The 16,540-nt window shown below is 36.4% G+C and overlaps 1 protein-coding gene and 1 long non-coding RNA gene across 2 annotated transcripts in view; one reads left to right on the plus strand and one right to left on the minus strand.

The window, feature by feature from the left end:
• Positions 1 to 2,483: 2,483 nt before the first annotated feature.
• On the minus strand, positions 2,484 to 9,622 carry LOC131517070 (uncharacterized). Its single transcript, XR_009264365.1, has 2 exons — positions 9,392 to 9,622; positions 2,484 to 2,811 (listed from the first exon to the last, which is right to left on the minus strand). It is a non-coding gene; the product is annotated as an uncharacterized LOC131517070 (long non-coding RNA).
• Positions 9,623 to 9,652: 30 nt separating this feature from the next.
• Positions 9,653 to 16,540, plus strand: part of NUBPL (NUBP iron-sulfur cluster assembly factor, mitochondrial) — a 240,162-nt gene continuing 233,274 nt past the window's right edge. The window contains exons 1-3 of the mRNA XM_058738760.1: positions 9,653 to 9,821; positions 10,377 to 10,524; positions 14,534 to 14,568. Of these exons, the coding sequence (XP_058594743.1) occupies positions 9,714 to 9,821; positions 10,377 to 10,524; positions 14,534 to 14,568 (291 nt within the window). The 5' untranslated portion in view covers positions 9,653 to 9,713. The remainder of the gene's footprint in view (positions 9,822 to 10,376; positions 10,525 to 14,533; positions 14,569 to 16,540) is intronic.

Genomic DNA, 16,540 nt, shown 5'->3' on the forward strand with positions numbered 1-16,540 from the left:
AGTATGTAGTAATGCTCCAAATTGGATAGAATTTAGGATAAAGTTCTATGCATGTACATACAAGTAATATCATGCCTCATTTTAAATAAACTTGGCTGTGTTATGTCAATAATGAACTGTAATTGTGTGCAGATTGTATAAGAGAGACCTGAAATAGGCTAGCTTTGCTAACTTACATGTATAAAATTAAAGCAATCAAATTGCACCTTAAATTCATGCTCTGTTAAACAGAATGTTAACAACTGTTAAGGAAGGTGAAGATTAATACTTGATGAAATTATCAGGGAAGCTTTATGGAAGAAGTAGGGTTTGAGAAAGAATTTCCAGGAATGATAAAATTATAAAGGGCAAAGGGATTATAAACTATTATAAATGGGACATGAACGATATTTTAATGAAAATTTGAATACCTTATAAATTAAAATGTGATTTTAATGCAGTTCAAGAGAAGGCCATTAAATATGTTTATGGGTCTCTGAAATAAATTACTTTTAACTAAAGCTAGTGAAGCCTAAATTTGTACGAGAAGCTTAGAGGTGGAAATGCCTACTGAATTAGGAGTCAAGTAGGTGTCTAGATTTCTTCCTGCAGAAGTGGTGCTATTTTGCCCATGTGCTTCTCTTATGAGAGCTGGTCCCAATGAATTGGAATTTTTAAACAAAAAACAATATTCCTATAAACGTAATAAAAGACGTGTATTTCTATTTTGCTTTCAACAATTTTCCCTAAAACAAATTAACATCTCCGATACCTCATTTCTAGAATACATTTCTAGAATACAATACCCACTCACTTAGAAATGGGACTAATAATAACTTCTCTGCCAATCTCAAGGCAGTCGTGAAACCTGAACAGGATAATATGGGTGAAAATGCTTTGAAAATCTTTTGGATATAAGAGTCAGTAAATAATAATAATTGTAGTGATATGGCTCAATGGAGATCTATGAAGATATTTTTAGGGATAAATTCTGCAGAATTTTCTGCAGTATTAACCTGGCTTGAATCCAAAGACTCTAATAGACATTATTATATTTTTCTTGGGGTGTAGATAACTGTATGATATATGTGTAACATGATTAACTGAATGGTTCACATGTACTGAGTCAACTTTCATTAACTGGGCTGATTTACAACTTTGCAGTGAGCTGTTTTTTAGAGATCACTGGAAAATTCTTGCTTGTATTACTTTTTATTTATGTGTTAAGCACAAAAAAATCACTTTTTATTTATTTATTTGTGTGTTTTACATGGTGATTTTATTTTTTCATTTAAAAAAAATTATTTTTAAAAATTTATATCCAAATTAGTTATCATATAGTGCAACGATGATTTCAGGAGCAGATTCCTTAGTGCCCCTTACCCATTTAGCCCATTCCTTCTCCCACAACCCCTCCAGCAACCCTGTTTGTTCTCCATATTTATGAGTCTCTTATGCTTTGTCCCCCTCCCTGTTTTTATATTATTTTTGTTTCCCTTCCCTTATGTTCATCTGTTTTGTCTCTTAAAGTCCTCATATGAGTGAAGTCATATATTTGTCTTTCTCTAATTTCACTTAGCATAATACCCTTCAGTTCCATCCACGTAGTTGCAAATGGCAAGATTTCATTCTTTTTGATTGCCGAGTAATACTCCATTGTATATAAATATATATATATACCACATCTTCTTTATCCATTCATCCATCGATGGACATTTGGGCTCTTTCCATACTTTGGCTATTGTTGATAGTGCTGCTATAAACATTTGGGTGCACACGTCCCTTCGAAACCACACACCTGTATCCCATGGATAAATACCTAGTAGTGCAATTGCTGGGTCGTAGGGTAGTTCTATTTTTACTTTTTTGAGGAACCTCCATACTGTTCTCCAGAGTGACTACACCAGATTGCATTCCCACAAAAAATTGCTTTCTTTATATTTGTATCCAGATTATATTCTTTATATTTCTTTCTGCTTATATCTAGACTAGTGCAATTATTTAAGAATGCTAATGTAGATCAAGAAGGAAGTTGCAGTTCTAATTTCTTACCTAACTGAAGAGAGACTATTTGATCATCTAGAGAAGAGGAAAAGAGTGAACTGTAACACTAATTTTTCTTTTACTAGGAATCTAGTTCAGTTGTTACTAAGAAAAATGGAACTTGATTTGTGAGACCAAGACACTCTTCAATTTACTGCCTCCATGTGTCTATTCTGTGTATCTCATATTAAAAGACTATGAGGTTTGATAATTAATATAACAAGTAATTATTAATCCTCAATAATAAAACTCTCAACATAGGTTCAAAATACACAAAGGATTAATTTCTTAACAAAATATGCATATTTTTATATGGTAAAAAAGAATTGCCATTATATGCCAATTATATCTCAATAATTTAAAAAAATTGCCCATGAGAAATTATACTTTCACTATATTATTACTAAAATCTGGATTACTGAGTATTAGTAATCTATTGCTGTGTAACAATTACCATAAACTTGGCAGCTTAAACAACACACATTTATTATCTCATAGTTTCTATGGCTCAGGAATCTGGGTACAAATTAACTGAGTCCTTTGCTTTATGATCTCTCACAAAGCTGCAATCGAGAGATCATCCAGGGCTGGGTTCTCATTTGAAAATTCAACTGGGAAGGATCCACTTCCAATCTCATGTGGCTATTGGCAAAATTCAGTTCCTTGCAGGCTGTTGGACTGAGGACATCAGTTCTTCACTGGCTGTCAGCTCTTCCTTGCCACATGGCCTTGTCTATACGCAGTTCATAACATGGCAGCTTGCTTTGCCAGAGCCAGCCAGGAGGTCTCCTAGAAAGCCAGAAGTTACAATTTTATGTATTGTAATCACAGAAGTGATGTTCTATCCCTGTTGTTATATTTTGTTGGTTAGATCTAATTTACAGGGCCTGGTCACACTTAAGGGAAGGAGATTATAAAAGGGTGTGAACACCAAGAGACAAGGATCATCTTGGACCATCTTAGAGTCTGTTGGAAGAAAAAGATTAATGTGACATATGACATAGGTTACAAAGAGAGAGATGCCTATTAAGAGATCATTCTCAATTTTCTCTATAATCCAGAAGGAATTGGTGGGAATGGCTTAATAGAATTTCTGTACTTCAGAAAAACATTAGAGAAATATATAATTATATATACATTTCATCAGCAAACAGTGTACTGCATCAGCAAATGGTATTGATTTTGTTATAGTGGTAACTGGTATCTATTAAAAATGGCATTCTCAACAGTATATTGCCAGCATATTCCCCCACATAAATAGACTTGGATAAATAAAACCATAATTCTTGCACATGACTAGAAATTCGCAAAAGAGATTCGATGTGGCATTAATATAATAAAGTCTTTGACTTGGAGTAATTGATAGAACTTCATTCAATAATCAAAAGAACTCTTTGTATTCCTAATCAACTCAAAATACCAGTTTTTAAACTACTTAGAATAATTATGCCCCAAATGAATGTTTTCTATGCAAAAACATTTGTATCTTTTTTTTTTTTTTTTTTTTTTTTTTTTTTATTTATTTTGGGACAGAGAGAGACAGAGCATGAACGGGGGAGGGGCAGAGAGAGAGGGAGACACAGAATCGGAAACAGGCTCCAAGCTCCGAGCCATCAGCCCAGAGCCTGACGCGGGGCTCGAACTCACGGACCGCGAGATCGTGACCTGGCTGAAGTCGGACGCTTAACCGACTGCGCCACCCAGGCGCCCCTGTATCTGTGTTTTAAAGACTAGCAAAGATTGGAAAAGCCTGAGATGGAGGAGATTAGTGATTATCACTTCAATAGTGTTCAGATTGTTGAATTATGGTTCCTAGATGGCCTCTAGTATTAAAGTAGGTTCATTAGCCTGAATCGTGGGTGGTTAGGAAAATCCTATTTTATTTAAGATGCAGCAGAAAATGGACCCAAATACTGCCTGTAAGGTTGGTTGGTATGAATTGGAGCATTTCAAGCAGCTTAAGAGCTGTGTGGAAGGCCAAAGACAAAGAGAAACTTCATATTTTGAAGTTTGCCAGTGTGTCCTGGATCAAATTGATATTATGACTCTTGATGATGGTATTTCCATGTTATTGCTCTAAATGAGAATGTAGATGTATTTTGAGAAATTAGAGTGATTTGGCAGGAGCACTTCACTTTTATAAATGGATTGAACAAATTTCGTGCCTGAAATATTTATAACATATCATGTATAATATCTGTATATATGGCTAATAAACCCTAAGTAGAAAAGGTTAATAAATGAATCGACAAGATTTGGTTATCAGAACATCAAGTAGACTAAGATATTATGTAAGCCACATGATTATAGAGGACATCCTCACATTTTGGCAGCAGTGTACCACAGACAAAAATCTGTATTATCTCCTTTTCCCTGAAGAAAATAGAATTTCACATTAGCTGACGTGAAGGTTTGGTATCTTGATGGGGCTCTGCTTTGTCATTGTCCTTGGTATGTTCTCTAAAGTGCACAGGAAAATTCTCTTCTGAATACAGAATGAAGCAAGTTTTTGTCAAAGTCTTGTAGAGACTTAAGTCTTCTAATCTTTAGGATAGACTTGAAGGGTAGGAAGGACTTGGCTGAATGAACACAGGTTTGGTACTTGGAGAAAATGAAATAAAAAAGCAAACGCATGGGAATACTAATGCCCTGGGTATAGCAAGTATTTGCCTGTGTGACAATACTTTTTCTAAATTCTGATTGTGTAGCTTCTATTTCAGGATAGGATCTTCTTTGAAGCTTTAAACAGTAAACAGAGAATATATTCAGCTATAACTTGAGCCCTGTGACCTTTGTCCAAGGATTCAGTTCAATCTCATAAATCAGAAATTCAAATGTCAAATCACCCATGATTTTTTCAGCTTTGAATATTGGCATTTAGAAACCTATCCTGTCTCATTCTAGAGGTGGATTTTTAGGCATTTGGAGCTCTATTCTCAGAAGCCTATCCAGCCTAAGAGTATACATACATTTTCTTTATGTAATTTTAAAAAATAAGAGTGGAGAGTTTCTTTGACAACACCTTAGTTTATGTTAGCTAAGGTAGTGAAAGGCTAGCAAAGTCTTTGATATCTGGGAAAACTTCCTAGGCCAGGTTTCCTACAGAGAGATCAACTCATTGAGAACCTATTTACATAAGCAGAAATACTTTATATTTCAGTGTGAAAATTTGTGTTAGATGTAGGTAAGAGACAGTTTCATGTTTCATCATAAGTATAGAGATTTGGAAGCAAATCACGCTGTGGGACAAAGTAGGATCAATTAATAGGGTTGTCATTTACATGTCCATTGATGGGGCGAGGTTTTCCTTTCAGTGAACACTTTGGGCAGGATAAAAGGTTCAGCTGGGGACAATAATCTTAAAAGAAGGCACTAGTTTCTAAGCTTTAGTTGGTATTGTCAACAGAGACAGGAAACTATCCATAACACCCTCTTCTTCCTTTGTGAGTTGAGCAAAGGAATGAAGCATGTTCTCAGCTGATAGTGTGGCTTATGGACAGGGGATGAAGCTGACTGCCTCTGTGTGGGAATCTGAACGTTCAGTGAGTCCATGGTCACCTGAGGATCTTTTATTTGGGCGGGTGTGTGTGTGTGTAAAATCTAGCAGATATAAATACATGCTTTCTAGAAAATAAGACAAAGTCTTACCCTATTTATAGTACACATTCAAAAGAATCCTTTTTTTGAACAATATTTATTTATAAATTTCTCTTTGAGTGGTAGACACCAGGATTGTGCCCATGTAGTGTCCAGATGTCCACATGGTGACGTGAATTTAATCCTCAAGATTTTTATCTATTTATACCAGCATCAACTGAGATACCACATACTTAACCAAGCAGATTGTTACCAAGTCTTCCCTTATTCTTGACCTTAAGGTCTCTTAAAGATCAGCTTTCCCTCAGCAACTCCTGTGGCTGCTTGTAGGAGGCAAACCCTATGAAGTTCTCTCAGACTGTCTGCCTTCACACAACACTCAACTGTTCTTATTCTGTGGGCCTGATACTACATTGAGTTCTAACTGGTAATGGGGGCATTGGTTCTATTGTTCTCACATCCCTTAAACTGATTTCAGGTTCTTATGCTCCCCTTCCTTACTGGGATTCAACAGGAGAGAGGTAGTCAGAGTATATCAGGTTCTGTCTTAGGAGCTATAATAGCCACTGATTATTCTAACGTCAAATAACAAAAATCCTAACCAACAGTAGTTAAAGCAATTATCTCACACAACAAGATGACTAGAGATGCATGTCAGGACTGGCATAGCAGCTTAACTATATAGCTAAGAATTCATCTTCTGACATATTTCTACTTAGTTACCTTAGCTGTTGGCTTTTGTCATTGTATCTGTCACCATTATGCTTCTTATGTTTACAAGATGACTACCACACTCCAGGTGTCACGTCAATGGTCAAGTTGGGAAAAAGCAGTAGCACCAATTATGTTCTATTTTTTAAAAAGTAATTTCAATATTTACTTATTTATTTTGATAGGGAGAATGCGAGTAGGGGAGTGTCAGAGAGAGAGGGAGACGGAAAATCCCAACGAGGCTCCTTGTTGTCAGCACAGAGCCTGACACAAGGCTCGAACTCAGGAGCCATGAGATCATGACCTGAGTCAAAATCAAGAGTTGGATGCTTAACAGACTGAGCCACCCAGGCTCCCCCAATTATGATCTATCTTATCAGAAAAGCAAAAGCTTTCTCAGAAGGCAGAAAATTTCCCTTACATCACATTGTCCAGAAGTATGCCATACATGACCGGAACTATGTCTAGAATTAGCAAGTGAGACTAGGAAAGTATTTGGATTTCTAACTTCTATAGTTCAATGTGGCAAAGGAATTGGGGGTTGAGGGGATGTTCTTGGGTTATCCAACCACCAATATCAGGCTTAAGAACTTGTGAATGTTTTAAGTTCTCACTTTTTTTCTATCTTGATTCCCCATAATCCCAGAAATTTTTATATAGTCTTTCTAAGACAGATATTGAGTTGGTTTATTCAATATCCATTTCCAATCATTTTCTCCATTACTGCCCTCTACTCTGTAGGTTAAAGATATGTAAACGCTTGATTTCTCAGCTTCTCTTGCTTTTACGGGTGGTCATGTTCTACGCAGTCTCGTGTGTATGTGACTTCTCCTCCCAAATTAAAAACAAAACAAAACAAAAAACAAAAGACTCACTAGAAAAAGCTTTTTATCTTTTCATTTCCCTCTTTTCCTGTGCGGAACATATCCTTGATGCCTGGAAGTGCAGCTACCATCTTGTGACTGTGAGGGGACAAAATAAGGGTAAAATGATGATGGAACAAAAAGAATGAATTTGGGACATTATAACATAGTGGAGTCACTACATCAGACCTGAAGAGACTATCTGTGAACTTTTCATATGAGACTAATATATCCCTACTTATTTAAGGCAAGTAGAGTTTTCTGCTACTTGCAGCCAAATGTAATTCTAATTTATATAGGTGAGAAACCATGTGTTTATACCATGTAATTCTCCCAAATGTACTGCCTTTGCCAGAGCTGTCTCCATTCTCCTTAGAGGTCTCAATTTTCAAAATTCAAAAAGCAAAGAAACAATCTCTTTTCTCTAACATGTTTATGTCTCATAAAATGATGGCACACAGTTTATCAAAATGGGGAAGGGCTATATGAGGTACAAGGAATTGCAGGGGGGTCTTGATAAAAATTACAAATATACATGTTACCATAGTTATAAGTATACAGAAACACACCCAAAGTAGGCCAAGGCAGAAAGAGAATTTATTGGATGGCTGTAAGTATATCTCATGGATCTATGAATAGGATGTGTGGCTGAACCTCATTATGGACTAGAACCAGGTACTGGAAAGCTATTATGAATCAGTGCAATTATTCTCCCTTCCCTCTGTGCACACATGATCTCTTATGGTCTGCTTTATTCTTCTCTCTTGGCATTGGCTTTTTCTGCTCCTCTGTGCACAAAGAAGAAATTAGTCACTTTGTTTACAAGTTATAAAAGCCGAACAGATAAAAATGGATAAATATCAACTGAGAAAACATATCACAAAATAAGTGATAAGCCAAATGGAGCAAAAATGTGAGATTGAGGGAGAAGAAGCAAGGAACTGATTTATTTTCAGAGTTTATTTAATTAAATGTATTTTGTTGGTAATATCTTACCTAATCCTTACAATAATTCTTTGAGATTGCTGTGTGACACTTGTATTAAAGATAAAGAAAAATATGGGAATGCAAGCTGGTGCAGCCACTCTGGAGAACAGTATGGAGGTTCCTCAAAAAACTAAAAATAGAACTACCCTACGAACCAGCAATTGCACTACTAGGTATTTATCCATGGGATACAGGTGTGTGGTTTCGAAGGGACGTGTGCACCCAAATGTTTATAGCAGCACTATCAACAATAGCCAAAGTATGGAAAGAACCCAAATGTCCATCGATGGATGAATGGATAAAGAAGATGTGGTATATATATATACAATGGAGTATTACTTGGCAATCAAAAAGAATGAAATCTTGCCATTTGCAACTACGTGGATGGAACTGAAGGGTATTATGCTAAGTGAAATTAGTCAGAGGAAGACAAATATCATATGACTTCACTCATATGAGGACTTTAAGAACCAAAACAGATGAATATAAGGGAAGGGAAACAAAAATAACATAAAAACAGGGAGGGAACAAAACAGAAAAGACTCATAAATATGGAGAACAAACAGAGGGTTGCTGGAGGGGGGATGGGCTAAATGGGTAAGGGGCACCAAGGAATCTACTCCTGAAGCCATTGTTGCACTATATGCTAACTAATTTGGATGTAAATTTAAAAAAAGAAAAAAATTAAAGGTCAAATTAGAAAAAAATAAACTGAATGATCATACAACAAATTCTCTACAGATAAGAAGCAAAAAAAAAAAAAAGACATTAAAATTTACTTTAGAAAATATTATGAGAGTAAACCAACCTACACCCTAAAGGATCCTTTTGCTGGGTCTGGGTTTTTGTATCGGCTTTCTCACTTACGGCCATTTCCTTAGTTCCCATCAGTTTTGGATGTAAGAATTCTTCATTCCTCATACCAAAATAAATCCCACCTTCTTCCTCAAGCCTTGTCTCACTTCCTTCTTGAGCCAAACTTACTTCATTAGACCTGCTTTCTGATTTAGCTAAACTTTTCCAAGCCCAGCAAAGCACCACACTTCTGTTTAAAGGAATTGTCAGCAACACAGCAGGAAACATGAACACAGACTGTTACTGTATATCACGCAGGGGGAAGAAAGGTAAAGTTAACAGTGGCAATGTTTAAGTTACCATAGTCTGCGCAGTGAGAAAACCTGGAGTCATTTTCAAGTTTTACCATTTCCTACCTCTTTTCAGTCGGGTCAGGTCTCAGTCTGATTTCTTACCCCTGAAGAGAGGCTACTGCTAGTAAAGAGTCTCCTATCTACCTACTCGAGAATTTCTGTGAGGACCAAATAGATGAGGTCTGTGAAGACATTCACAAACATTTGCTGTGAAATGTTTGTACCTGGCTACGAAATGTTCGTATTAACATCTGCGTTCTTGGGCTGAAGAAATTCAAAGCCGGTTAGTCGCTAGGGGGAGGAAGCCGAGCGTCACTACGTGACGTCATCACTCCACGCCGGCCGCGACGGTTTCCGGGCTGCGCTAAAAGCAGCGTTCTGCGCTATGGGGTCTTGGCAGCGTTTGCTCTTGTTTGGTGGGGTGTCGCTTCGGGGTGGCGGTGGGACCAGTGTCCCGCTTGGGCGAAGCCAAGTGTTGGTTTGTCGGCGCCAGGTCCGTGATGCTGCAGGACAGGGGGAAGCGGGAGGGACGGAGATGCTAGGGCGGCAGGGCCGCAGGTGCCCTGGCATAGCCTCTTGCTGACGACCCTCCTCAGACCTTAACGGGGCCCCCACTGACTCGGTGACAGACTGAGATCTCAGTTGGCTGAACGTCCCCACTTTATAAGCAGGCCCCAGTAGAACCGGCCGAGGCGAGGCGGGATATGCAACAGTTTCCTAAAACATGGATGTGTGGCTTGTACACTGTTTTCTGTGTTGGTTTATTTAGAAAATAGTTTAAGGAGAAGAAAGCTTAACTCTGCACAGAGGCAGTTTATTTACTTTCCGTTTTTTACGTCTGCATATCCTGGCAGGTAAATTTCAACTTGAACAGTATATTTGTACCTTTGTGATCAATATCAATAGGTAGGAAGAAAGCCGAACTAATGGAAATTAGAATTAGCCTAGAAAAGAAACCCCTCTTACAAACTCCAAATTTTTACTTTAACAGCGTGATAATGGAGATGGCTCATTTTAAAACTTTTTTTAATTTTAATTTTTTTTTAAGTTATCTGGCAGTGACAGTGAGACCCTAAAACAAAGAAGATCACAAATCCTGTCCCGAGGACTTCCAAAGCAGAAACCAATACAAGGTGTAAAGCAAGTTATAGTTGTGGCTTCTGGAAAAGGTGGAGTTGGAAAATCTACTACAGCAGGTATTGTAGGATATTCTGATTTCGATTAGGAATTTATGCCAACTGGCAACTGCACAGCATTAAAATTCCAGTTTTGATTTTTAAAGAGTTATTTGTGAAATTCCTAATAGCTGATTCCCTAGTACCAGAAGTTGGTAGTGATTAGGACCTTAGATTTGCATTTAGAAAAAACTAGGTATATAGCCACGTGTTTGACTTCTTGATTGAGGAAAACTTGGTGCGGTTGCCCACCAGATTGCCCAGATATTCAGTTAAGTGTCAAATGGCAATGCTGATAATCTTTTTCATAGTGTAGCTATGTAAATTAAATAAGCTAACCACTTAGCCCAGTGTCTTCTAAGTAGTAAATGCTAAGTATTCGGTTGATGTTACTATTTTTTAAAGATTTGCTAACTTTAATACAAATTATTTCTACTCTTTGATATTCTTTTCTGGTCTATCAATGTACATATAGCTGCACAGTTGCAATGAGAATTTCTACATTATTGTGTCATTTTTCATTTAACATAATATTATAAAATCACCATTGATCTAATATTTGAAAATGCTTGGAAAGGTTTAACATTGTTTCAGTTATTTAAAATATCATCTAATCTTTATATCTTTTATATTAATAGTCTTGGAGCAGAGAATTTGTTTTTGGTGGCTGTTTTTATTTGTAGATTTCATCACAACTGAAGTGCTGCTTTCAGAATCCATAGGAGAAATGCCACCAGAAATAAGAGTTACCATCCACGACTAATAACCAGATATTCCCAAAGTTTTTCAAAAGAAATTTTTTATTGCTAAAAAGATTATTCCAGTGTAATATAAAAGGGTAAAGACTTCCCTCCTTCCAAACCTGCACAACAGAGGTGACTTGTATTATTAATTTGTAGTCATAAAACACTCTTTATCTTATCGTTTCCTTATACTTAATTTTCAGTCATTTCAGTGGGAATGGCTGCTAGTTCAGGTTTTATCCCACTATCTTTTTGCAGACGATTTTTTTTTCTTTTCTCTCTCTCTCTCTTTTTTTTTTTTTTTTTTTTTTTGAGGAGAGAAGAGAGACTGCCTGTGCATGTGCCCACAAGAGCGGGGGGAGGGGCAGAGGGAGAGAGAATCTTAAGCAGGCTCCTGGCCCAGCTCAGAGCCAGCTTTGGGCTCCATCTTATGACTGTGAGATCCTGACCCGAGCCAAAATCAAGAGTCAGATGCTTAACAGACTCAGCCATCTAGGAGCCCCATTTGTTGCAGATGATATTTAGAAAATGACTGTCCTCATTATAGTTTATTTGTTGATTTTGGTATAGCCCTAGACTGGCAAGATCCTTTAAGTTTCATTTTTTTTTCAGACTATTGAACTTAAAGTTGGGGGACACTTGTACCTTAAAATCCTTCAGTTCCATTGAAATCAATGACATTTTTGAAATAAGGGCTAGTACAGAGTTCTGTGACTATCACTAGAGATCTTGTCTTCACTTGAAACCATATTTAGTAATTTCCCAGTATAGCAGTTTTATGGTTTTACAACCAGGTACAAATCCAACTAGATAGTGTTATTAGTTCAATTTTTTCTCATTTTTACCTGAAGTTAATTGTGGAAGAGTTTTTCAGATATTTTGAAGAAACTAAAATTTACCAAGTATTATAGGAATAATAGGCCTCTAATATATTACTATTTGATAGTACTGTATTATTATTAAAATGATTAGTGATGTTCGTAATTAATGCTATAAGCTACACATTTTTACCTTCTTTTCTAAGGGCCTATAATCCATCTATTTAATGTTTCATTTTTAAAATATAGAAGCTTTTAGACTTTGGTTCTAGCATCCATCTCTTCTTGTTTTTTGAAAATTTAGAGTACATTTATTTGATTTCAGTGATGTGAATCCTTTTGCATCTCTGTGATTAAAGGTGGAAAGTATTTTCATGATAATATCTCTAAGTTTTTTGAGTTTTATACAATATAATTTGTTGGGTCTTTAGGTTAGTACTTAGCACATGGTTTTGTTTTTGGTTAGCAGATCATCTGTTGCCATGGAATGTGACAGCATTTTATGTTTCTTAAGTTGGCTCCACATCCATCGTGGAGCCCAGCATGGGGCTTGAATTCACAACTGAGAGATCAAGACCTGAGCTAAGGTCAAGAGTTGAACGCTTTACGAACTGAGCCACCTGGGGCACCCCTGTCACAGCATTTAAATAGGAAAATAAATGAGAAAATATACAGTTGTGACACATAGTAGTGTTTCAGTGAATGCCCCTTCCTTGCTTTTTTTGTTTTGTTAGCATTATGTCATTCCTCCCAGAGAGCTGGCCTTTACTTTTTCCTAACAGCTCTATCTACATACATAAACCTTAGAAATAAGTTGTTTCTGTTTAACTCTGTTGGTATTATATTTCTTTCCCTTATATATATTTATTCTTGTCCCAAACTGTCTCAAAATTCTTCCCATTTGAAAATGTATGCCCGAGATATTTTTGATTACAATGATGACATATGATGAATACAGACATTCTTTGTGATTCCATTGTATGAATGTGAGAAGACCCTAACACTAGATGAATCACTCTCTAAAACTTTCTGCTTAATAGTTAATGTTTAATGTATGATGTACTTGAAATTCAGAATTATTTTGTAATTTATAAAAATTAGTCAAGTGTCATGGCCTAGTCTAACTATTTCGTATCAGTTTTTCATTTAATTCTCATAATGGTTATGACATAGGAATTATCCTCATTTTATACAGGAGGAAATAGATTTAGGGGTAAAATATCCTACTTCAGGTTATGTAATAGAAGATGGTAGAGCTAGGATTTGAACCAGGTCTGCCTTGAAAATTTATGCTCTTAGCTACTTTAAGGAAACCATTGCAGCATGATTTATAACATTATTCTGTTAAGGAAATGTGATTCACAGTATGAGAGTCTGTTTATTTATCAGTCTTGGAACTGTTTTACCTTCAGACCTCTCTTCATCTCAGATGTAGCATATCTCTATTGCTGGGCTAAAAGTAGCTTTGAGACTATTTTCCTTCTTTATGTTTTGGGATTCACTAGCAACAGGCAGTTTTGGGAACATGTTTTACTGCCTTACCTTTGACCTTCCCTTTCCTCTGCAAAATGAGCTAGCCTTTTATATAGGGGTATTTGTGAGTTAGGTATTTGGAATTCCTGCATTACCAGCATTTATTTTTCAAAGGCAGTAAGGTCATATACATTTTTATTAAAAGGTAGATACTTTTTCTGCACAATGTTTTTGAAAATAATTGAACTCTATGTACCATTAACATTTTTTTTTTTTTTTTAATAACATTTATCTATTTTTGGGAGACAGAGCATGAGCAGGAGAGGGGCAAAGAGAGAGGAAGACAGGCCTCAGGCTCTGAGCCATCAGCACCGAGTCTGACGTGGGGCTGGAACTCACAAACCATGAGATCATGACTTAGGCTGAAGTCGGATGTTTAACCAACTGAGCTACCCAGGCGCCCCAAGATTGTTTTTTTTAAAAACTAAGTAGATTATTTAAATTATCACATTATAAAAATGAATTATTTAAAATATTAATTTTAGGGGCGCCTGGGTGGCGCAGTCGGTTAAGCGTCCGACTTCAGCCAGGTCACGATCTCGCGGTCTGTGAGTTCGAGCCCCGCGTCAGGCTCTGGGCTGATGGCTCGGAGCCTGGAGCCTGTTTCCGATTCTGTGTCTCCCTCTCTCTCTGTCTCTCCCCCGTTCATGCTCTGTCTGTCTCTGTCCCAAAAATAAATAAATAAACGTTGAAAAAAAAAAATTAAAAAAAAAAAAAATTAATTTTAGGGCAGGCATCTATTGCTGTTGGAATATTACTGTCTCTTTTGTCTTTTTTTACTTTCTGTATTCTTTCTTTGTCTTTGTTTTATACCAGTGTGGGAGATGTATTAAAAATTTCTCATGTTTTGGTTATTACACTGAAAATATTAAAAGGCAAGCTGAATTTTAGTAGAAGGAACATTACTAAATTTAATTACTTTTTTGTTTCTTACAGTGAACCTTGCACTTGCACTAGCAGCGAATGATTCGGTAGGTGTTTATTATTATGAATATTAATTGATTAAAATGTTTTTTAGGGAAATGATAAAGAACGTACTGATATTTTTCATTTACTCTGTCAGAGGCTGTGTAGTGTAGCTGTAGTCACTTGTATTTCTTTAAGGAACTAAAAAGTCTGCCATAAGTACTGATAACATTTAATAATAATGAAAATGAAAGGGGTCGAGGAATTCAGGCAGCCTCTAGAAGGTAGAAAAGGCAAGTTTATGGATTCTTTCTTAGAGCTTCCAAAACATATGTAACTCTGTCAACACCTTAATTTTAGTTCATTGAAATCTACTTTGGACTTACGTGATAATTTCTCACAGTAGAAGTAGGAAATAAATATGGACAGGAAGTCAGTTTTCTTAGTTCTTAAATTTCCAAAGATGTCTTTATTTTGCCTTTGTATTTGATAGTTTGACTAGATGTAGACTTCCAGGTTCAAAATAATTGCATCTCTGAACCTTGTAAACAACATTCCTTTTTCTTCTCACATGCTAATAAAATGTCTGATGCTAATAGGATTCATATTGCTTTGTAATAACCTGTGTTTTTCCCCTCAAAGCTTTTAGGGTTTTCTTTATGTATTTTAAGTTTAGAAATGTCATAAATATGTGTCCAGTTTTTGTCTTTAAAATTTTTTGCCTGCTTGGAAGTTAGCCAAGCAGTATCAAGGTTTGAGTCTTTTTCAGCTTAGGGAAATTTCTTCCTTGATCACTTCATCTTTTATTATTTTTTAAAATGTTTATTTATCTTAGAGAGAGAGAGACAGAATGCGAGCAGGGGGAAGGGCAGAGAGAGAGGGAGACACAGAATCCGAAGCAGGCTCCAGGTTCTGAGCTGTCCTCACAGAGCCCGACATTGGGCTCAAACTCATGAGCTGTGAGATCATGACCTGAGCTGAACACTTAACCAACTGAGCCACCCAGGTGCCTCTTCCTTGTTTACTTTAAGTGGTGTGTTTGTTCTCTCTCCAGGTACCTATTGGATCGGTATTAACTCTTTATGCTTGTTAATTTGTCTTTCATATTCTCCATTTCTTTGTCTTTTGTTTGCTATATGTTTTGGAAGATATCTTAGACTATTTTCCACACTGCTTTGTTGGGTTTTAGTTGTTATTTAGCCCTTCTGAGTTTTATTTTTAAATTCAGAAATTGTATTTTTTCCAGTTTTCCAAAACTCTTTCATATTTTACACATACCAGAAAAACAATGGCTGTATCATTCATTTGAATCTCTCTGAGGATGCTAATTAGAACTAATAAAAAAGTGTTCCTTTTAGTGATCTGTATTTATTTAGCTTGGTGTTTCATATAATGTGGTGCTCAGACCAGTACAATCAGCACCACCTGAGAAATTGTTAGGCATACAAAATCTTGAGCCGAACCTATATCTGAATTAGAAACCATGAGGGTGGAGTCCCACAATCTGTGTGTGTGTGCGTGTGTGTGTGTGTGTGTGTATTTCCATACATTGTATTTTTAAATTTAATTTTTTATTGAAGTATATTTGACACAGTGTTATATTAGCTGGAATCTGTGTTTTAACCAGCCATCTATATGATTTTGAGGCATGCTCATCTTTGAGAATCCTGGATCTAGAGTTTGTGAAAACTCTTACCTCCTAATGTCACCCTCTTTGTTTTCTTTTTTCTTTTTAAAATGTTTTATTTATTTTTGAGAGAGCACAGGCTGGGGGAGGGGCAGAGAGAAAAGGGGACAGAGGATTTGAAGCAGGCTCTGTGCTGACAGCAGTAAGCCTGATATGGGACTTGAACTCAGCAACCATGAGATCATGACCTTAGCTGAAGTCAGATGCTCAACCAACTGAACCACCAAGGTGATCTCTATTTACTTAGGTTGGTGGTTCTTTTTGTTTTCTAGTGTGGTTATGTTTTTTTATTTAGTTTTAAACTATTTTTTCTCTTGTTGTATCAGTGGGAATTTGAAGAGTTTAGGTAA

The sequence above is a fragment of the Neofelis nebulosa genome, chromosome 7 (genome assembly GCF_028018385.1).
Source record: "Neofelis nebulosa isolate mNeoNeb1 chromosome 7, mNeoNeb1.pri, whole genome shotgun sequence".
Taxonomy (NCBI): domain Eukaryota; kingdom Metazoa; phylum Chordata; class Mammalia; order Carnivora; family Felidae; genus Neofelis; species Neofelis nebulosa.